This window comes from Heliangelus exortis, chromosome 16, assembly GCF_036169615.1.
Source record: "Heliangelus exortis chromosome 16, bHelExo1.hap1, whole genome shotgun sequence".
Taxonomy (NCBI): domain Eukaryota; kingdom Metazoa; phylum Chordata; class Aves; order Apodiformes; family Trochilidae; genus Heliangelus; species Heliangelus exortis.
The window spans coordinates 9664862-9688505 of NC_092437.1; the positions used below are offsets into that span (position 1 = coordinate 9664862).

Below are 23644 nucleotides of genomic sequence, written 5' to 3' on the forward strand. Positions count from 1 at the left end.
TGTTCTTTCAGCAGGCAGTGTTTAAGCGGGCTGGTGTGTGTGTATTGATTCAAGTGAAACAGAGTCTCTTAGGAACTCCTTCAGAGCAGACAAGTTGTTCCATCTCTATATTTATCTCTCCAGTCAAAGCATGTGCCCCAGCCTCCTAAACATTATCTGAGGACGAGTCCCTGCTGAACTCCTGCTGCTCTCTTGTTTTCTTTCTTTCCCACTCCAGCCCTTTTTCCCACTTTGCCTTTTGGGGAGTTGTTTCCACTTGCCATGGGCTTATCATAGGACTTAACGCATGGAACTGAATGCTGAAAGTCTTGGTCCTGCAAGTGACTTGCTTTTGGACAAATTACTTACTAATCTGCAAATTAATTTCCTCCTTCATAAAAATTACCATTATACTTCCTGACACAAAAACACAGGACAGCTGTGGCTAGTGCATTTCCCTCCAATTTCTGGACACACAGACTCATCATGCACAAAGCTGTAGGTACTTGTTCACATGTCACAGGATTTACCTCGGCCAGCTGCTGGCTGCCTACTCAGCCACCCTTGCAGTATTTGATGGGGTGGGGAAGAATACAAGATGAAAAACCACTTGTGGATAAAGATAAAGACAGGGAGATCATTTGCTAAGTACCATCGGGCAAAACAGACTCCTCTTGGTTTATTGCCACATAAAATATATTTGGATAGTGAGAAACAAACACAGCTTCTCCCCAGCCCCTACTCGATTCCTCAGGCTAAACTTTGCTCTTGCATTCCCAACTCCTCTGCTTTCTCTGCAGCTCTGAGCGGTGCAGGGGAGTGGGGGGATTCCAGGGGACGCTTCCTCTGCTGCCCCTTCATCCTCACGCTCTTTTCTGCTCCAGCGAGAGCTCTCTTGCTGATGCTGTTCTTCAGGGTAAACCTGGTTCTGTGTTGGTCTCTTATGGTCTGTAGCGGCTGTCAGGAGGACCTGCTCCTGCGCAGACCCTCCACGTGTGGCCGTTCCTCCCGGGGGTGCCCTCGGGCTGCAGTCTGTGTACGGCTCTGCCCTGGCCGCGGCGGGGGCTCCGCTCTGGTGCCTGCAGCGCCTCCTTTCCCGCCTTTTCTCTCAGGTCTCGCTGCAGCCCTCACAGGGCTGTTTCTCTCACGCTCCTGCTTTCCCCTATTCCGAGTTTTGCGCATTGTTAAATGCGTTTTCACAGAGGTTCTCGTACATTTTTCATCCGTTTTCTCCAATGGGCTTAGCCAGGTCCTGCTGCAGGTCCTGTGTCGAGCTGGCTTGAACCGTCTGGAGCCGGTGCGGGGCAGCTCCTCACAGAGGCCCCGCAGTCCCCGGCCAGCACCCGGGTGAGAGAGCTGATACTCTGAGGTGTCCGAGTTAGGAGAGGTGTCTCACTCAGTCCCTCTTTGGTCAGCAGAAAGAGACAGTCTTCTCTTGAGGAAAATTCCACTCTAGGTAAATCTTATTTGCACTTTAACTGCATTTTTTCACTGGTTATATATCTAAGCAACCTTAGTCCTAAAGATTTTTGTTGTTTACGATTAATCTACACGTGATCACTCCCTGCAAGGACATTTTTCACAGAAAACTCCCCTCTTATAGCTCTAGTTCTTCCAGATAAGACCCACTATGGGCAGAATTTTTATATGATCAACAGGGCTCAATCCAGCATCACAGGAATACTGGATGCACATCACTGGGGCTGGTATAGGCCATGGCTGGGTCAGCAGTCCATTGTTCGTGTTTGAAGTGGACAATGTGTTTTTTTATGTACTTTTGGCCTTGATTCACACTAGAAGCAAACCTGTGACACAGGAAATTATACGTGGCTTGAGCTCTCCTAATTTGGTATATTTAACATGAGTGACTGCTTCATTTATTTAACAGCATTCATATAAAATGGCAACCACAGAGAGACAGAGGAGAGAATAGCATCTGCAGTTTTTCAATGCTTCTGTCATTTTCCTATGGGATTATACACTAATGGTTTTGCCTTTCCATGAGCCCCTTCTAAGTTTACATTTAATTTTTCCTTTTTCTTTTTTTTTTTTTTAAAAAGGAATTAGCTAAGAGGACGCCCTCTAAGCATCCTGATCACCCAGCTGTCCAGAATGCATTGCAGGCAATGAAGACAGTCTGCACAAATATCAACGAGACCAAGAGACAGATGGAGAAACTGGAAGCCCTTGAACAGTTGCAGTCCCACATTGAAGGATGGGAGGTATGATGTAGCACTAGCAAACTCCATGGAGGCAGTTTACTGCACAGTTTAAGGGGCTGAAGTTCAGTGACTCACACTGTGTGTAGGGAATTCTTTCTCCTTACATGCCCTGTAGATGTTCTTGAACGTGTGGGTGGCATCGCTCCAACTAAGTTTAGAATTTAATGTTTAGTTTGGGTGTTCAGGCTGCTGCTACATTGTAGCAGAGCAAACATTATAAAAGAAAGAAAGAAAGGTGCTAGAGGTAGAATGGACTGAAATTTCAAATAGGCAGATCTTGTTTGAAAGACAAATAGGTCTAGATGGAATCAGGACTCCTCTAAATAACAGAAGTTTCTATTTCTACAAGCCTTTAAGTTTTATAGGACCTTTGAAAGTTACCTTGCTTAGCTTCATATACAGATTTCCTGTATAAAAGATAAAGGTTAGATTAGCAAGTACTGGATTATAAAGCAATTGGTATATTTGGGTTTGCTCTGGCTAAGTTACTCATGGATGCATTTCTAGTAATGTTTTTATCAGTAGGTGATGGGTGTATTTCTTTGTGTAGGTAGAAGGATTTAATATGGAAGGAAGAAAATGAGAAAAAACTAGAATGTGAAACCTGGGGGAAGAAGAAATCTGTAAGGAGAACCACACAGTAGAAATATTGTTGTGCAAAGGTTTGGCTGCTTATCTTGATGTGACTTCAGCTGAAATCCTTGGATTGGTGGAGTTGGAAACCTCTGGGAGATGCACCATAGGGATTCAGTAGTGTTAAATGGTCTCGTGGAGTGAATGGCGTCGGTGTTCAGTGAGACTGACACTTAAAATGTCGAGGCTGATCAGTGCCAGCTGAAGATTTCTTAGCTGAGGACATTTTGTTGGAGGTCATGTAAACTTCCTCGTGTTTGGCTCTTGGGTGCTCTCCATGACTCTGTTTTGAGTTGTTTTTTATCTTTCGTGTATGTGTTAAACCTTGCTCATTTTTTCCCTGAAGGATGTTCTTGGCATCCAGCTAAAGATGTGAGCACAACCCAGATATCCAGCTGTGTATTTTTTGGATAGCAAGCTCAGCAAACAAAGTCATATAATGCTTCATGTAGTAAGGCTTCTAGAAGCAATTAAAACCATATCAGGTTCAATGCAACTCATTGGTCATCTAGGCAAGAGTCATGGTTTCAACTCTGGAGCCTGAAGCATGACTATTAAGGTGTCTGTGATAACCTAAATTAAGTGGTATCCGACCTTACCACTTTTTTTGTGTGTGTGTAGGGGGAGTGGTGTGTGGGGGGATGGTTTTAACTTATCTACAGCTACATTCTAGGCCTGAAAACCCTTCAGGTTTCTTTGTATACACTGTTTCCTATCAAAGTCACATAGGTCACTCAGCTCAAAATTTCAAAAGGGGAAATGTGTTTTTCCCACCCAGTAAGCTGTGGAACGTTGCTAAGTTATTCTAGTAACACAATAAAAGGAAGAAAAACAGCTGTAAACTCACGGTTACATGCCAGTGCTCAGTGTGTTGGCATTTTTTTCTTTCCTATATGTAAATAAGTTTGAAACTGATGAAGTCTCCTATCTTGGGTTTCCACAGTGCTAGGGGTTTTGTAAATTATTACTCTAGAGCAAAGTGCTATCTTTGTAGATAACTGTGTTGAGTTCTTTCAGATGTATTTGACAATTTATTCCTAATGGGAATGGATCCTAACATCTATCTATGGAAAACTGTAATTGCTGAATTAAATAAATCTTTAGCTTAATAATGCAGTGATATAAGCCAAAAAAACAGGCTAGGAAGGAAGCCTAGAAGTCTAGAAGGCAAATTTATGTCTATTTTTAGTTTATCTGATGGCTCTCCTATGGAATAGCATATTTCCCTTTTCTGATATCATGGATATAGATTCTGATACACTGGTGCCCTTTATATCTGGTTACATACCATCCATGCTAATTTCACAAAGCCTACACCTTCCAACTGTTCTAGTCCAAGGCTTCTGAATTGTCAAAAAGAAGTGAAGAAATACTTTTTATAACTAAGTATTTTACAGTTACAAGGGATATAGTATGAATCTGGGGAGTGAGGAAGCAGCCCAATGTCAATTTTTTCATATAATTTGGAACAGTCTCCACCTTGTCTAATGCTTCTCTTTAACCAAACCAGCAGTTTCACTGATTTCTATAACTTTGCACTTCCTTCTAACTGTCCCAATGGATCATCCCTGTTCTGACCTTCATTCTACTGCCATCAGTGTCGACCTCAATTATTTCCAGCATATGACATTTTGCTTCTGCAATATTTCTTCTTGCTCTTCAGAGTCGTCTGTAACTTCACTAAGAGCAGCAGTTGCTTCTTAGAGCGTTTTCCTCAGTTTAACATTTTTCTCTTCAACATCTCCACCCACCAATCTGCATCTCCCTCTCCAAAGCAACTGTCACACACAGCATATACTGGCAGCATCCTGTCAGTCTGTTTCTGAGACAGATTATAGTGAGGGGATATGTTAAAAGTAGGCCAAGTCTGAGAAATTGCTGAAGGCCTGCAGCTGAATCAGAGGTCTCTTCATCAAAGTGAACTCTGCTCAGATTCATTCTTTTGGAACTCACAGAATGATTGTAGGGGTGTGTTATGGATTAGTGTCAGGCAGAACAATTTGATTCTGATTAATCCTTCTGGGAAACAAAGATTAACTTAAAAAAGAGGAAAGAAAAGTAAGAGGATGCACGAGAATATCAACTTTTCTACACAATGTTTATGTTTGTTAGTGAAGTGCAAGTTAATATGCTGTTTCTATTAATTCTGTATTGATTTTTCTGTGAGAGCTCCTCCTCATGGGTCCTTGTGAATTATTTTTACTGAACAATTGCTACATATCCCCAACTTCTCCCAGTATGAAATGTGTAGGGAAGAAAAACCCCATCATAGAACAGCAAGAGTTGTAAGATATGTTAATGCTTAGACATATCAATCATGTTATAATTGTCTGTAATTTACAATTCTGTTCGCTGTGATGCTTTCCTCTTTTCTCTCCCCCAGTCTAGTCTCACTTAGAAAGGTGAGAAGACATCAAATGAAATCTTACTTTGCTTCTTACTATTGAAAAACCTCTCAACCTGTTATAAATGTAGCTAGGTCAACAGCAAACAGGAAATGCATGAACAGTCTTTAGATACCATCATGAGGGCTCTGATGGAAAAATAAAGATTCTTAGATTTTAGGGTGAGAAGCAACCATCACAACCATTTGCTTTCACTTCCTGCACAAAATAGGCCAAATAATTTTACCTAGTGATTTTTGTGTTGCTAAAAGATTGACTCCAATCACTGATGTCACTGTGCTCATTGCCTTTGATGTCTTCGGGTATCTTTCGGAAAATTAAGTACTTGATGTTGAAGTGCTCCATGGCCTTGATTTCTCCATGGGCAAACCACATGAAGAGCATATTTTTATGCTATAGTCAGTTGGTTTCTGTTCCTATTTGTGTGTGTGCTAGTAGGCCCTTGGGGTCATAATTCTGAGATACAGTGGTTTCTCCTGGAGATAGTAATTTTCAAAAAAACAAGTGCTCATTTCAGTTTGTGTGTTAACTGTTTCTACAGAATGATTAAGAAAACAAAAAGATATCAGGACAGCAGATGGATTGCATCTAGCCAGTGCCTGCATCATCCTATCCTGAATGGATAGAAACTCAAATATGGAACACACAAATTGGTGCTGCATATTTGGTAGTCTTTAAAGAATAGCTGCTTCCTTGTTAACTAAAAGCAAGGTTTGATTTAGAACATGGTTTAATCAGAGCTTCATTCACACATTTAGGGTGACTGCATTGTATTCAGAAAGGCTGATTTCAGTTCAATGATTTCCCCTGCTTCATGGCAGTAGACAGCACCTTCCTCAAAGAGAAATGCAAAAGCCAGTAAGTGATAGACAACTGAGTGGTAAATGTTTCCAGTGCCCCAGGGTGTTGTTTTGTGTTTTTTGTTTGTTTTTTTTTTAAATGACCTTTATTGATAGGATGCTCTTGTACTTTACAAAGTAAAACTAGACCGAGGAATTTAAGGTTAGTGCCTAAGATTTAGCTAAACCATCTTGTTTAGTCAATGTAACAACTGAGGAGCAGATTCCCAACTGTGTGCATTCAGAATATGGGAACACTTGGAGTTTCCCTGTCCTGAGAGCAACTTGGGACAGTCCCATAATCATTTTTCATTTGGGCCCAACTGCGTTGCTCCTGTAGGGCCCCATTTAAAGGACTGTATGATCACTTTTCCTAGCAATAATCTAAGTAACAGGGAGTGAATGGTTTTGAAGTGATCTACTGTTGTTTTCAGCTTCTGGGCATCCTCATGGGCTAAAGATTCTTGAGTAGAACGCTCAGGTATCTCTGCGGTTGTCTGGTGCATGTAAGGGCTTGCATATAGCAACTAGCACTGTGTCCAGGACCCAACCTCTGATTTCCGTGGCCATGTTTCTAACTTGCTCGTGTTTATTAGAACTCCAGTAAGGAGAGCACCCTCTAACCTAAGAGTTGTCAAGAAGCATCAGCACCGATATGGTTTTGCAGAAAGATGGCTAATAGTAACATATGACAGTATCAGAACTACAAAGTTAGGGAAATGCCATTTTTCTTTTATAAAGCATTCCTGAAGCCATCACTTACGATGTTTGCAATGATAGCACAGGGTATGAAGGGAAAACTAATGGTCTTGAGAGACTCGCAGTACAGCTGCTTTGAGAGAGAAAGTTTCTTCAGGAAAACATCTCCTGGAGTTTAATAGGGAAGATTTATTGTAGTGTGTGAGGACTCCAAAAAATTGTAATCCAGAGAAAACATCATGTGTTTACCACATTAAGAAACTGAGGACTTCTTCCTCATGATTGCATCAGTTATTTCACAGTTTAATTACTTGTATATAAAATACAACATTGTAGTAAAAATCCGTCATTGTGCACACACACAAAAAATCATAAATAAAGCCTATCTCTTTTCCATGTTTCAAATAAAGCCTATCTCTTTTCTATGTTTCAGGGGTCAAATCTGACAGATATCTGCACACAGCTCTTGCTTCAAGGAACTTTGTTAAAAATCTCAGCAGGAAATATCCAAGAGAGAATGTTCTTTCTATTTGATAATCTACTGGTCTATTGCAAGAGGAAATCCAGGTGAGTCTCACTGTCTTTACTGTTCAGACCATTCAGAAGATTTGTAATTAGAAGCTGTAATGAATTACTGCCCACTAACTTTGTTCCCTGTAGCTCTACAGGGCTGAGTGACAGGTGTGACTTTCCTCTGTTCTTGACTATTGTTATTACTTAGACTACATGTGAAAGAAGTCACTATATGGTAAAATAAATATTCCAGACAGTAATGGGGTCCCGACCCTGAGAAGTACATGATCCACAGACAGTGGTTAATACAGTGCAGAAAAACCAGAGTGAGTTCTTACAGCTGGAAAGCTTCCCAGAGCAGATGGATCTCTAGAAGTGATGGAAAGGAGGCCTTGCCAGCTTTCATTGTGAGGTTATTCCAAGCAGAAGAGGGTAATGTGAAAAATGATATGAAAGGGGAAGTGAAAGACCAAGAAAGCATTAAAAAGATACAGGGCACAGAGGACTGAAGGTGAAATAAAGATTAACAAATTGCTGTTCAGTATTTGCAGCCCATGTGTTCTGTTCATTGTCTTCCTTTCTTTAATGGTAACAATTCCTGTATCATTCCACCTTATAAAACTTAAGCATTATTAACAGCAACTGCTTAGTACTAAAACAGCATTGAGAGCATGGAGGAAAATTTCCTACTGCAGCGATTTAACTGTATTTCAGTTCTTGAGTGTTTCACTTTTACAGCATCAGTTTCATTCTCGTGTCCTGGTAATTTCTGAATGTCTGAATGTGAAATTTCTGAATGTGAAAGTGCATTTTCTACAGTCAAAACTCTCCTACTGCAACCTTTCCTAAAAAATGCTCCTTCTTTTTCAAGTTACACTTCTTTACTGGTGATGCCCATGTAGAATGCCCAACCCAGTTAGAACTTCTCAAAAAACAGACCGTTCTCTCCAAGGAAAATTTTCGTATCTCAACATTTGGGTTCATTTCCCAGGTTTTCGTTCAATGGCAATGTGCAGCCATTAAGCTAGGGAAAAGTATTTTCAGTAATGGCCATTCATTTCTGGGGGTAATGCTGAAACTATACACTGTACTTGTATAAGTACAAACCATTAGGTGAAAATCTAAGTTAGAAATTCTTAGAATGTAATAAAAATAATTAAATGGAAACACAATTACAGAATTCAGTCTTGTGTGGCTTCTCTTATTTAACTGAAGTATTCTGACTCTGATGAGATGAAGTAAGAAAGATTAAAGATTTTTACACTTCACCACATTTGTCAAAATCCAAACTTTCATATATAACAGGGTTAAAAATGTGTCTTCTAACAGAAAACTACTTGTTATTAAAAAAATAATCTTGCTATGTAATCTCTTACTACTTCAGATCTCTTAGAAACTGGCTTTCTATTCCTATTTTAGTTCAGATCAGTCTAGCCATTCTCATGCTGTCCAGACATTTTCCCCAGGGTACTAAGATTTAGAAAACAAAATGTTCTGCTGCCTTTTAAGCAGCTCTGGTTTTGTGCAGGAGATATTGCTGAGCTACTCTGTAGTTTGGCTTGATTTTGGAGGAGCCTGCTGTAACACTTTGGTTTTCCCAAAGGATCAATATTGTTTATCTTTGTCTAATAATGTAGCTCGAACTGATCACATGTCCAGAATCTGATTTCCATTAAAAAGTAGAATATTTTATTAAGTCTGATGGGAATTGCCCAATATAAAAGATATATTTAGAGATTGCTTAGCAACTTTAATTTTGGATATTTCTCCTGTCTAGCTGCTATTTATAATTAGTTCAGGATGAAAGTAAATGTCTATCCAGTTCTGCTGGTGCAAACATTTGGCCAGCTGCTTGACAAATCACATGTTAGTGGGACACAGATTTTGAGGGGGAAAAAAAGGGCAAAACAAAACCACCAGAACCTCCCTCTGTTTCTAGTTTGAAATTGAATTACTTGCTTCTCATCTCATCACTTTATATTGTGCTTATCTTGTAGAAATCACTGGAGTTTTTCTTGATTTAATAGTGCAATAAGAATTTGGGCCTCAATCTTTAAAAAGTAAACAGTGCAGCCAATTGAATTTAGGCATCATGTCTGCTCACAATAGCATAAATTAGGAGGAGCATTATTGAGACCAGGTTAAGATGTGCTCAGAATTAGCATTGTATCTGTGATTTTAGATCTAGGACAGCAATCTTGTCCTGTGCAGAAGCTTAGGGAAGGCTGACAAACTGATGACATAGATTTCAGGGCTGAGTAATGTTTTGTGTTTTTAGCAGGATCATAGACTGTTGTTTAAATTGAATCCTGATGTCAGGAACAATATGTTTCATGTGGGGAAATGGGCTGAGTATTTAAAGCGTTTCACTAAGGCTGCCAGGACAGCTTTTCTTTTGACTCCAACAGCTGTCTGTAGGAAATTATCTAACAGCTCCAAGATCTCAGTCCCTGTCAGTCTGATTGGATGTAAATATATGGTAAGCACTGAAGGTAGATTTGTCACTAACACTAGTTGTAAAAGGAAAACTTGGTCAGTCTCACCTCAGTTTAGAATAGATATTTCAATGTGACAGAAATTTCCTCCCTAGCTGTTTTTTATTGCAATATTCTTTGAATTTTATGAGCTTCTGGCAAGTTGCCACAGCAGTCCCTTCACTGTACAGAGTTTGGACATCTGCCATCTCGAATGATGATCGTTTGACCAGTTTTGGTTCATAAAACAGGGTTGTTCTTAGATATTAAACCTCAGCAAGTGTCAGCTGGACGGTTTTAAACATATTCTAAAGATAAAACTCAGAACATAACTAGCAATGAAAACTATTTTCCTGAAAATTTTTATAAGGCTCTTCAACAGAGACACTGTAAAGCTCATGGATAGGGGTGTAAACTTTGGATGCTGAACCACCACAGCAGGACCTTCACAAATGCCACATACAGTGACATTTAACTCGCCTATGACAGACCATGTGACATCAGCCTCTTCACATATTTAATTTCAAATTTGAAACTTGGTACACATACCACAGATTAATTAAAGCTTTAGGCAAACAAAGGAGGCAGATGTAACATTGTGTCAGGTGATACTGCAGTTTTCATCCCAAAGATATATACAGTTCAGTTGTACTGGAATTTCAGTCAGTTGTTGAGGATGTAAATATTGAAGACATCCCAATCTTCATATAATCTGCAAAATAAGCTTTTTATCTCTGTACTGGCACTGTGGTGTGCTTATCTCTGTGATCTTATGTAGTTATTTAGAATTATTTAAAATCAGAGAGACAGTCAAATACCACAGAACACTATATTGGAATCCTTTTTTATAGTCATATCTCAGCTTGATTTGTGCACATTTATGTTTTACTATTTGCTTATGTGCTGCTAACAGTCTCCATCCTAATTGCAGAGTTACAGGGAAAAAACCATCTAAGAGGACAAAGTCAATCAATGGGTCCCTGTACATCTTCAGGGGCCGAATAAATACAGAAGTCATGGAGGTGGAGAATGTGGAAGATGGAACAGGTAAGAAACCAAATACTGTCTCTTAACAACACAAGTAGTCCAGATCTTGTGTTGGAAGTTCATACAAAAGTACACATCTGTCTCCATTAATGAAATCTTAAATAAGCTGTGTAACTTCTAATGCCTCCATTATTAGACCAGCTTACATAAATGCAAGACTGGATGTGCTTTCAGGCACTAGTCCTTCATTCAAAATGACCTTATGAAGAATTTGTGTACCCCAAACTTTGTCTATTTTTTCTTCTAATCCAAGTTAATTTAGTAAAAGATACTTTGTCTTCTTTTCATTCTTTCATCTCTTACATCTTAAGCCATTACAGCTATAATAACAGAACTTCTGGATCTTCTTCTCATTTAGAATATTACCAAATGTTAGTCTTAGCATCAAATCAGGAGTATGGAATGTGGCCATGAATGAAATATGGGAATGCATTTCAGTGATAATTCCTGTGTTCTGACATGGGCAGGAAAGACTGCATTGGTTTCTGATTTCATCCACAAAGGCCACACCAGCCCCTGCTTCTATTGTATCAAGCCAGGAATTAATATCATGTCCTTTCAGACACTGACATTTGAAGAGTTCCTGTCCTCTGTGAACAAAAATCCTTACAGTGCAAGAAGTTAGCATGTCCCTAGAAGGTTCAGAACTAACAACCTGAACAAACATTATAGACTTTTTCACTGATGTCACTGTATTTAAAATATTTAAGTTCTTCATCTGAGGTGAAATTACAAAGTGCCACTCTTAGGAGTGAAACATTCAGTCAGTTGAACAGCCTAGCCATGGATATTTCTATTAGTATGTGTACTTCTGGAGTGATAAGTAACAACCACTAGCACTGCTGCATGAGGAACACCTCCAGAAATCAAGTTTTTCAAAGAAAATTTTAATTAAGTTGTCCCACACTGATTTTATTAAAGTAGCAGGCCTTCTGTTCACTGTCCATATTGTGTTTTGGGTTTTTACAGCAGATTACCACAGCAATGGCTACACTGTGACAAATGGCTGGAAGATACACAACACAGCCAAAAACAAATGGTTTGTCTGTATGGCCAAGACTGCAGAGGACAAGCAGAAATGGCTGGATGCTATAATCAAGGAAAGGGAGCAGAGAGAGAGTAAGTGGAGAGTATATTTTTGAATGCAATGAATGTACTTCTGTAGAAAGGAGAAATGTATATGCATGTATAAATATCTGAGAGAAAAAGAAAATATTTCAGTTTTTCCTCTATGAGCAGAATTAAATTCTGTCCTTTTAGAAATATTATGTTTAGACTAAGAACAGTTTCAAATGTATGCACATGCTTGTCATTGTGGAATAAAATAAAAAACAAGTTTATTTTGAAAAGGTGTTATACAATAGAAGCAAGCTCACAAAATTGTGAGTCAGAGTGGGTGATAAAAGTTGTGAGTTCCTTTAACAGTCAGAGCTATCATTCACAAGTGAACCTTGCTTCCCTGTTTTTTCAATGGGAAAAATAATAGCTCATTACCAGAGGAAACAAAACTTATTTTAAAACATTCTTTGCCTGACTTTTAGAAGTGGTTCTCCTCTTAGTATCCATAACCGTAAGCTTAAAGTTACTTTTTGAAATGGAGAAGAAAAGCTTCAAGCTTCTCCATGCTGAACTGACTGATGACAGTGTTGTACTCAGAGAAATAAATGACCCACTTTCTCCTTTATTTGGAAAATAAGTCAGCCAATTTTCCCCTTAGTCTGTTTGGCCTCAGCTTTGAGCAAACACATTACCTGGTGTTAAAAATCTGAAGGAGTTTCTGCTTTGTGTTCCAGGTTTGAAATTGGGAATGGAGAGGGATGCATACGTCATGATTGCAGAGAAAGGAGAGAAGTTGTACCAAATGATGATGAGCAAGAAAGTGAATCTTATCAAAGACAGGAGGAGAAAATTAAGTACTGTTCCCAAGTGCTTTTTTGGCAAGTAAGTAGCATTTGAATTGAAAAAGCCCTTTCATACTAATTAGAAGAACAGACTCTGGATTTTCTGGATATGGCATTGTGAGGTCAAATCAGATGGGCTTTGCAGTGTAATTGAAAATGCCATAACTCCCATTTCAGTTGTGATTCACTAAAATGAGCCATTGATTTCTATTTTACGCCATACATTGGCTGTATAGTGACAGCTCATTCTATTGTACAGTGACTCAAAACAGCTGTTTCAAATCAGCAAAAGGAAGAAGAAAACATACCTGAAACTCCCATAAGCACAGGGCTGTTGGTGGCCTAACCTGTGTCTTCTTTTGTGTGCAAGCAATTGCTTACCAGCTGATGTTTAAGTCCAGCAGAGCTGTTTAAGTCTCAGGATTGAATTTAGAAGTTCCCATTTGTCACTGTAACAGACACAAAGGAAATTTTGTGCATCAGGAGACATGATAGATTTTTTTAGAAGTGCAGGGCTTTATATAAGGTGGTAAAAAAAACCTCTTTCAGACTAGATATTACAAAATAATTCTTAAGAATGACATATATGAGACAGCAGAAAAGAGACCCCACAGATAAACTGCATCAGAGATGGTAAGTGGTAGGACTGCAGCTGTCTTAGGGAAATGTCCAGCCTGGCACAGAGGGAGACACATTAGCTGAACTGAGAAGACTTTTCCACCTCAGCTGTTTGTGATTGCAATGATCAGCTGTGGGAGGAAAGATGGTTCTGAGAGGTGGGTTATCCATTCATTTCCCTTCCCTCCCCCTGTTCTCTCTAGCTGCAGTTTGCAGGCAGCATTCCTTGTGTACAAGGTGTGGAAATGATGTGCTGTCTTCCTGCCTGACAGAGGCAATCTGGTAGCATAGGCTGGCAATTTTTCAGCTATAAAAAAATTGTTGGTTTTTGGAGATGTCTGCTTTTTCTTCTCCCACACCACTCAGATTTGCTGGATTCATATTGAAACATTTATGCTCAGATTTTGTAGGCACAATATAGCACTTCCAGCAACAAGAGGTACCAGACCAGGAACTTAGGTTCTTCCAGTGCTGATATATATGAGTCTGTTGTGGATTTCCTGATATTCTGCCTAGTCTCAAATCTTACCTGGAATTTTCTGGTACTCCTCTTTCTTTTAAAATGAATGTTTTCTTACATGGTCCTCAATCTGTCCTGCTTATTGCCTTCAGTTTACCTGACAGCCACCTGACACTGCAGTACTGAGGACTTGGCCTAACTTTGCCAATGGGTAGTTGAGCCCAGGTTGAGATACCTATAAGCATCCTGAGCACTGCCAAAAGCATTATCTCTGCTAATGTTCCAGCCTTCCCCCTAGAAAATTACTGCTGATTCCTTTTCAACAGCCACTTGTTGGTACAGTCCTGGGCAACTCAACTGAGTGCACCTCAATCAGTGTAATCCAGTCATGACTCTCAGACTTCATATTCCTGAGGCTTTCCCTGAGCAATGCATATTTGCTGTGACTTGTTCATTTTTTCAGATGTTCCTGCCTAGGGCAGTCACTAAAACTCATGCTGAGATGTACTTAGTGGTTTTCTTCCACATGCAGCTGAGAGTAACACTAAGGCCACAAAGAAAACATTTTTTCTCTTGGTCTTTGGATATCAGATAGCATCTAATAATTCTGTTTGCAGAAAAACACCTCATGAACTAATCCTAGTATCTTCAGAAATATCACATGCATTTATTTATAAGGCTGTTTATTGACCTTAACTTCAGCAAATGATTGGCTTGGGTGCAAATCCATTTTCCTAACCACTCCTCAGGCATACTGGCATTTAGGCATGTGACCAGTGATGCAATGGGAAAATGTGTGTATGTACCAATATATGTAAGTGATATGCTTGCCATGCTGCTTCTCAGCATTGCATTAAACTGATTGCAAAATCTTTAACTGCATTGGACTTGTAGTAGAGAGAAGCTGTTACCCTCAGGAGGTTCCACACATACCTAATCAGATTGTACAAACTTGAATGGGTTGGATTTTCCTGTTTATTTCTTAAGTAGAAAGCCAGCTGTTCCAAGTCTCTTCATTTAAGAGATACAGTTGAGAGATGGTGTCCTGACTTGCACACCAGATGAGACCCAAGCATGGCAAGAAGTGCAGATACTCTCAGTTACACTGGAGAACTGCTTAGGATAAGATAAGGAAACAAATCAGGCTTTGCCATGCACTTTTTGAATTCATACTTTTTTAGTCCAGCAAGACCTCTTGATATGTTTCTGGATGATGCACTTTTCAGTGCTTATACAGCCTTCAGAGCAAATGATTACTGATTTTGCTTATGAATCAAATACCACAGAAGTCTTAAAGTAGCTCTTAGGAAAATCATCTCATGGTTCTGACGGTTCCAGGCTGTGAGAGCACCATTAGTTCTCCTTTTCCAGCTCACAATTTCAGGCTTTGAGACCACCTTGTATTTACAATTCAAATAAACTCCAAGGACACAGTTCCTGTGAAAGAAGCAGGAAATCTAACAGCAGAGTTTCACTGAAGTTTTGGGCAACTGTTTAAGTGCTGCAAACTTCTATAGACCATTGGAAAAATTCATAGCAACTGGTCACCTACCCTGGGTACTTAACATGATAGCAGTCATTGGCCAACATGTCTATGAGGGGGTATTCTCAGTAATGAGTATGGAGGATTATTCATACTGCTCTATTCTGTTTCAGCTTTTAAGTACTTCTAGAAACAATTCAGAATCAATAAGAAATTGAGAATGAACTTTCCTTAGGAAAGAGGGAGTCTGACTCATTACTACAGTACTCTGGCTTTAGGAGTTTTACAAAACTCTGCTCGTTTCCATGGGATTCCCCTGGCATAGTTGAATAGATTCTGCTGCTTTTTCTATGACAGTTAGAGTTGCCCCTCAGGAAACCAAAGTTTTCAGTATTGAAGTTGTTGTTGTTGTTGTTGTTATTCTAAAGGCAAAATGCAAATGCTGCCTACAGCTTAGATGAGTCAGCTCTGATAAACATGAAGAGACTAAAAATACTTCATTTAGAGCCCACAAGTGGAGGCATGGATACTGGTTTTGATAAGCAGCAACCCTCTGCAAGCTGGCAAGCACCCAAGTGGTTTACTGAACTCATATTTCCCATATGTCACTCTACTTTCATATATTCCTTTTGTTCATATCTATGAATTTAACACATTTCCAGTATAATTGCTAATTAACCTGACACGGAGCTTAGCCCCCTAGGGCAGTGCTGTATTCCTCAAGCTTGCAATGTCTGTTTTTCTGTACTTACTGTTACTAATGCAATAACATCCTACATATCTATCCTTTTGTGACTTTTGTTCTGCCCATATGTGCAGCTCTGCCCCTCACCAGAGAGGTTTTGTTTTGTGATGCATGAGCAGACATACTTAGAACCTTTTGTCTATAAATTAGAAGCATCATTTATGTATCTGTCAGGCACCAGCTCCAGTAAATAACCTTAAATTAACCTGTCAATGGGTCTTGTGCTCTCTCATACTGCACTGTGCTTAAATGCAGTAGATTGAGTCTTCAGTCCTAAGGCTTGCTGTGATTCCATTAAAGAGAATGCAATTACACCACTGTGTGTGTGTGTGTGCTTGGGGGGTCAGTGGGCAGAAATCAGACCCAGTGAAAAAAGGTGAGCACAAGTAACTAAGACCATGAACACACCTTGGAGGGATAAAGAGGGATAGCTTGGACAGAAGTAGCAGTTTACTATCCAACATTGTAAGGTTATCAGTTAATCTTGCTTTTCTTTCCCCCTTGGATGTCTGGACTGCTCAATACAGTAAGAATCTGCAGCATCTTTATAGATCCAGGCAGGTCTTGTTTCCTTTTGAGTGGATGCTACTTATGATGAGCTAAGAGTTGTGGTGGGAGAAGTCACAGATAGGAGAGCTGGATCTTCTGCAGAGCATTTCCTCCAGAAATGTAGGAAATTGAGCCACCTAGTAGGGGTGTCATAACTTCAAGGAGAGAGTCTCCTGTCATGGGTTGATGCCTTGCAGAGGCATCTATCTGCTTATGTTCAGAGTGAAAAAGCTAATTGTTTCTGTTCTGCTTCCCTTTGCAGTGAGTTTGTATCATGGCTCACAGAGATTGGAGAGATAAGCAAACCAGAGGAAGGGGTCAACCTGGGACAGGCACTATTGGAAAATGGAATTATTCATCATGGTGAGTACTCTGTGCCATAAAGATATGTCAAATTTAACGATGCCCTGCAAATGAGGGTGAAAACCAACTGCAACTGGTCCCATGATGCTTAAATACTTTCTTGTACCATACTCATGAAATGCTTGATGACTTTCTTGATTATTGAGTGGACAGGACTTGTTCTGTATTCTGAAGGTATTTATGGCTGTACTTGCTTGATTTCTCCGTAGCATCTTTGTTGTCTTCATCACGTGCATATTCCTTGGCAGTTTGTGCGTTTGAGAATCTGTAGTCATCAATAAATACAGCTTTCCATGTGAGACATCAGCAATACAGAGGGTGGTCAAGCAGTGCTCTTTTGTGATGAGACATAGGTAGGAACAGAGTGAGTGACTCCAGATGATGGGTCAGTCTTTCTGATGAGACTCAGTTTAGCTGCACAATGCACATCAGAGAAGTAAGGTATATAGGTCTTAAGTCACCAGTGGTCTGCATTTCCATACAGTCTCTTGGAAACCAGTTTAAATAAGGGAGACATTAATTAGGCAAGTCTTGCTTTAATCTTGGTAACTCAGCTCCACAAACTTGTCTTGCAGGTGACAGTAGCACTGTTAGGAAATTATATCTGTTATCTTCTTTTAATTAACACATTCAGAGATCTAATACAAGGAGCACCTAATCCTTCATGCACATACACTTCCACCACCAGGTACCAGGGCACACTTTCAGACACATTCAGACTTCAAAGGGCTTTGAGCATGAGCTCAAAAGCACTGAATGCTTTCCAGTATTTGGCCTTAATTGTCACTTTGGAGAACTGCAGTGCTCTGGCTCTAATGTGTAGGGATCTCCCTCTGGATGAGGAATGGTCTTTTGCAAATCACACTGTTACTTGCCTACATTCTGAACGTGTACACTTGCACTGTTGAAGGCTCTCCTGAGACTTGTAATTTCATGACTGTTCATCTTACCACAACTTTATGCTTTTACGCTTTCAACAGTGTCCTTTTTTTCTCTACACACAAATTTACAGCTCAAAGAAAGTGGTCCTGTAGTATCTACTGATCCCCTTCTCCAGATGCCCTGAGTAAGATTCACCTGGTTTGGTTTTTAAAGTTACCTTTAGTTCCTGATGTTAGTGCCTCCAATAACAGTCATAGCTAGACATTAAAAGATTTGCAATGCTGCATTTACTTAAGGAAATATCCCCTGAGATTTTTATAAATCATTAGATAGGAAAGTATCCCATTATGTGGCTCCTAATGTAGCATGAACTTAAAACTTAAGCACCATAATGAAGCCCTTACTCCTGTTCTACATTAGGCAATATCTTTTATCTTCTGTTTTCTCTTGGCATAACATTACTGTCAGGTGAAAACTGCTGATCTCTCAGCCTGCCTGAGAAGCAGGGCCATAGCTAAGTGCTGAGTTCTATGTGTTTTATCACTCACTTTCCTCTGTATCTACTTTAATTCTGGCTATTTTATCTGAGACTGCTGATGTGGACATTCTGGTACCTGTCACAGAGAGCAGAAGTGATCAAAAGGTGATCTGCTGTGTGCCAGACACAAAAGGCACTTTGTGCAGGCTCAGTTCTCAACTGGATTTAGAAATACAAAATCCAGAGGATGTAGACACTCAAAAGAAGTCAATAGCTTACACAACTTAGAGATTCCACTGTATGCAGAAGGTTATATAGCTCAGATCCTGCAAATTTTCTTTTACTCTGTGAAATTAAGGGAAAATATCACACTGAGACATCTTCTGTGTCCTTGTCTTTTAAAGCCTATCAGTACAGAAGACTATAACTGCCCCACTGTGGAATGGCTATTCTGGTTGAAAAAGCAGTCTTTCAAAAGCACTATTTAATTTTGAGAGGGAATCACTGTGGCAGAAGAATACCTCTACCAGCTGTGGTTCTTCTGACCAGCATGCTCCTGCTTCTGGAGTCACAGAACTTTGGGCAACTGCAAAAATTATTTTAGTGTTGTGGTAACTGTTGTTGGAATTTGCAAGCAAGTTGTTCAAAACTTACTGAAATAGTCAGATGGTCCCAATCACCTTAACAAGGACTGTTTTCAAAGCCTTACATAAATTGAATATGGTGTATGAGGAAGAAATTTCTGTTTTATTGGGGCTGCAGTATTTTGGAAAACTGCTTTTGTTGGTGGAGCTATTCAAAGCTGCACATAAGCACACATATATACATACATACAGTATATATACATACAGTAAGGGGAAATTCAAAGACCTGAGTCCTTTCTTCACAAAAATGATAGATACCAGCAAGTACTTTAGGTGTAGGCACAACAACTGGACTACAAAGAGCATGATAGGAGAGAAAAGACTTATTTTAATTATCACATTGCTGTTTTAGTTTCAGATAAGCACCAGTTTAAGAACGAGCAGGTGATGTACAGATTTCGCTATGATGATGGAACATACAAGCCAAGAAGTGAATTGGAAGACATCATGTCCAAGGTTTGAATTATCATTCCTAGTTGTAAGGTGTGTTTTACATAGAAAGAGTTTGCTCTGCCACTGAGTGTGATTGACCTCTTGCATAGGAGCTCCCTAATGCTGTTGATCTCTGTTGTATTAAGTTGTCCATCTTAACACTGCAGGAGACATTCACTCTGGGGAGAGAAAGCAGAGCTTAGCAATAAATAACAATACAGTTGTGACTGCATCCAAGACTGCTGATCCTAATGTAGTAACAAAAGGTCCTAAAAGAAAACAGTAGGCCATAATACAGCATGTCTGCTGAAAACCTGGGCATTATGGTTCAGGGAGATAGAAGAGATCAATATTTAACTGCAGGTCCAGATAATTGCATGTCAAATGATTTCTGTTGATCCCATATCTGCCCATATACCTTTTAATAAATTGGATTTCTTCTTATGGACATCACTTCATGGGTCTAATGGAGAAAATGATGGAATGGAGGTGATAACAGATAAAAGAACAGATTTTTCAGCTTCTGGAGGCAGGGAAAGAATGTTTAACAGAGGGTGAGGGAACTGTTATGAAAAACAGTTAATCAATAGGTAATTCCAGCTGAGTAAAGACATCAGTGCCCAGGTTTTGCTAGCTTTAGCTAGTCAGTGTTTCTTTGAAAAGGAAAAATCTGATAATGCATCTTTCCTTCTTCAGGGTGTGAGGCTGTACTGCCGACTACACTGCTTGTACACTCCAGTGGTAAAGTAAGTTCACCTTCATGATCCCCTTGTAGGTATTACTAAAAGAATGACATGTTACTATTGAAACCTGTCTTCTTTCTTATCATATGTGGTAATTTTTTGCATTTTCTTGTCTCTTTTACTACCTTTGAATCTCCACAATTTAGATCTGTTGTTGTACTTCTACTGGAGGTTGTTGGAACTGAGTTCTTGGAGAGTGGAAGGCTGGTGTTACAGTCTTCTTGACATCTGCTTCCTCTGTCAGTTCATGAGAGCTGTTAGCATGACACAAGTTTATTTGTGTGTTCTGGCATTTTCTGTGAGTTAAAGTGAGTGTGATTAAGTAACTACTGATTCAGGGCAGATTGTGCAGTGAGATTGTAGCTCTTACATTGTTTGGTTATAGAAAATGTAAACAGATGCTAAAATGATGTAAATAGATTCCAATGTGATGCTTGGATTCTTTCATTCAAAGCACCCTAAACATTCAAAATCAATCCAAAGTGGAATAAAACTTTGAAGCTGTAATTTCAGATACTGCTTTACTGTGACATCAGGTGAACATTTCTGGCCTATAATGGAAACAACCCTGAGCCATGTAGGTGTTCTGTTTAGATGTTTATCGTTGAAAATTAGTAATTTTCACTTGGATAACCTAATTTGAATATGCAAAAAACTGATGAGGAAGAATAAAACTTCTGGTGGGCATGGCTGGAGTCCCACATTCAACAAAACTAACCTCTTGTTCCTGAATTGTACAACAGATGTTTCACTGAGAGAGGTCATTTTCATGCTCAGAGGAGAAGCAAAGATACAGTTCATTAGTCATAAATTTGCCTAATTAGATGTCTTTTTTTTTCCCCCAAAAAATATCTGTTCTACAATAGTAGAGATTTCAGCTTAAAGAGAGAGAGCAGGGAAGCAGTGATGCAGCCCTTGGTAGGCATAATGGTTCTATAGATAGATATCTGTGTATTTGTACATCCATATTTTTCCCCTTAAGACAGCAGTTCACATGCAGAGTAGAAATAATGGTAAGTGAAGCTGAAAAAATTTCCTTGACCTCGGGATACCCACGAACTGGAAAGGATTCAGTCTTATGCTTTAGGGAATCAACAAGAACAAAATAACTACCATACGCCAGCCTTGGAGTATTTTATCAGTGTGCTATTTTTGGAATTAAATCACAGCTGGAGAATCTTTTAATATTAGGATTAATCTGTGTTAGTGACGGCATGAATCTAATCTGTGTATGACCAGTGAAAAATAGCAGACTCTCAGAAGTTTTTTGATCCCTCTGGATAGACTGAATATTCCCAGTATGTTCAGGCTCTTCTTCCCACCATTCTCTTTCCTACTCACCCTTCCCTTTATCTCTCTGCTAGAAAACTGAATCTACTGGGCTGTCATCCTTTCACATCTTTTTATGTCTTTTTGCCAGTCAAGCTTAATGTTAGCCTAAAGGAGATAGCTTTTAGCCAAGTTACTTGTGCAAAGCCTGTTACTTTCTGCTTTGGACCAGTGCTTGATCTGGCATCTTCAGACTGCTGATCCCTATGATCATGCTGAAAGATTGAGGCCTCCTTTTCTGGTGAAAGCTTCCTTCTAGAAAATTGGCAAAAACTGCTTGGCACAGCAGGTATGTGTGCCAAGAGAATCTGGAGGAATCATGATGTTCAGAATTCAATTATTTTGTTGACAACCTTGGAACTTAATTCTGCTTAGTTGCCTTCCCTGGAAACCTGGGAGTTTCTGTGTTGCCTTTGCCTTTTCAGTTTTCTTTATGTAAACTCTGACACTGATGTTCTTTGAGAATAAAATTATATACCCCACTGGAAACAAAGCATGCTGCTTTGGAGGATGATACATCGAAAAGTAAAACATTTTCAAAAATCCTAGGTGTAGTCAATGTTCTAAATATGTCTGTGACTCACTTCAGGGAAGTTCTGAGGGTGGAGAACTTGCTTACACACGTGGTGGGGAATACTTCATTGTGTAGATGGGCCAGACCCTGCAAAGAACATTAATTTCCTTCACTGTCTCTGAGGCAGCAAGGTTCTGCCAAAATTTCAGTGGTTCCCACATCTAAATTTGACTGTTCACCTGCAGCTCACAGTTCTGGGTGATGTTCTATAATTGATGCTCTACTCTTATTCAGGTTAGATTGAAATGGTGGGGAAAGTGAGTGTCCTAATATTGAAATATTAATCCTGACAAGCACTTAAATACAAGCAGTGAAAGACTGGGCCCTGGACCAAGATCTGGATGCCAGCTTATTCAAAACACTATGTCAGCATATGTATTAAAATGCTGGGAGTTGCTTCACACAATCTGGAAGTCCCTACTCATTAGTACTCACTGTCTTAATGCTGTGCTTTAGTGTTCTGACATTTTGAAAGCACATTTTCTCAAGATAACAGTGTGAGAGGGAAGAACTGCCCAGAAAACTCCCACAGTTTTGTGCTGGGCTTAGCACATTACTGGAAGACAAGGTAAAAAATGCATGTGAGCACTATGAGGAGAGCTTTTGTTCTGAGGATACATATTTCTGGAAATGCTGTCATGTTTGGTTTTTGTTTGTTTGGTTTTGTTTGTTTTGTTTTGTTTTTTCCAAGCTCTGAAATTCCTGCTTTCCTTTTTAATTTCTCACACCCTGCATTCTGCAAACACCCAGGCGTTTCTGCTGCATTTGTTTGCAAAAGCCAGTCACAACATATTTCTAATTGTAGACGATGAGTAAAAGGAAAACATGAGTAGGATGAATTTTAGATGTGATTTGGCTTTAGAAAAAAAAGCATTTATCAAATGCTGTGGTGCTAATGAAAGAGATTGATCTGACAGAACTGAAGAATAAACTCTTCTCTTGAGCTGCCATATAGACACATCCGGACTGTAGAACAGTCACAAGGGCTGTGAAAGTTTCCTTCCACAGCCATGCCAGTGGCCCTCAAGCTTGAAATAGGAGGACCACCTCCAAGGGTGAGAGAGGAATTAATTCTCCATAGCCATTCAGCATTTGGCCTCTCTACTGAAACTCTCAACAAGAGGGAGCCAATTAATGCAAATTAATTGTGGTAATGGCTTTTGTGATGTGGAACTAGGAACTGGATCAAGACCACCAAACTTATTTCACATGGGCCAGTAAACAGCCTTAAAATGGAGAGAGCTTTTCTTCTTTCATGAGCTGGATTAAATCCAGTGACCTGAAGGTGAAAGGTGTTAGAGCCCAATGTCCTGAGCCACACAGTCCTCTTATATTTGTATTGGAATTCTTTATAGGTGTTTTATGAAAGAGCAAAAACATTAATTATCTCCATGGCTCTGAGAAGAGGTGTGGAAGAAAGCTGCTAAATGCAGGAAGTTACAATAGGGGTTTTTTTCCTTATTTCAGGAACAGTGTTGATCTCTACAAGGGCTGTGTCTGAGATGGTGCAAGTTGTGTTACAAGACCTAAATAAAACACTTTTTAAGTTGGCTAAAATTACATAATGCCATAAAAGAACTGTGTACTCTATTTGTGTCTGGCTCTGCTTGTGTTTATTTGCTAAGGGAAATA

At 39.5% G+C, this 23644-nt stretch overlaps 1 protein-coding gene across 4 annotated transcripts in view; it reads left to right on the forward strand.

Annotated features, from left to right (window-relative positions):
• The window catches only part of PREX1 (phosphatidylinositol-3,4,5-trisphosphate dependent Rac exchange factor 1), a 138003-nt gene that overhangs the window by 78707 nt on the left and 35652 nt on the right, over positions 1-23644 (forward strand). For 3 of the 4 annotated variants that reach the window (XR_011729131.1, XM_071760087.1, XM_071760088.1), the window contains exons 6-13: positions 2040-2201; positions 7211-7344; positions 10696-10811; positions 11781-11930; positions 12605-12752; positions 16830-16930; positions 19287-19390; positions 20063-20112. Coding sequence is in view for 3 of the 4 variants with exons in the window: in XM_071760087.1 (XP_071616188.1) it covers positions 2040-2201; positions 7211-7344; positions 10696-10811; positions 11781-11930; positions 12605-12752; positions 16830-16930; positions 19287-19390; positions 20063-20112 (965 nt within the window). In the remaining variant the exon portion in view is untranslated. The remainder of the gene's footprint in view (positions 1-2039; positions 2202-7210; positions 7345-10695; positions 10812-11780; positions 11931-12604; positions 12753-16829; positions 16931-19286; positions 19391-20062; positions 20113-23644) is intronic. The other variant, XM_071760089.1, reaches the window with a different exon arrangement.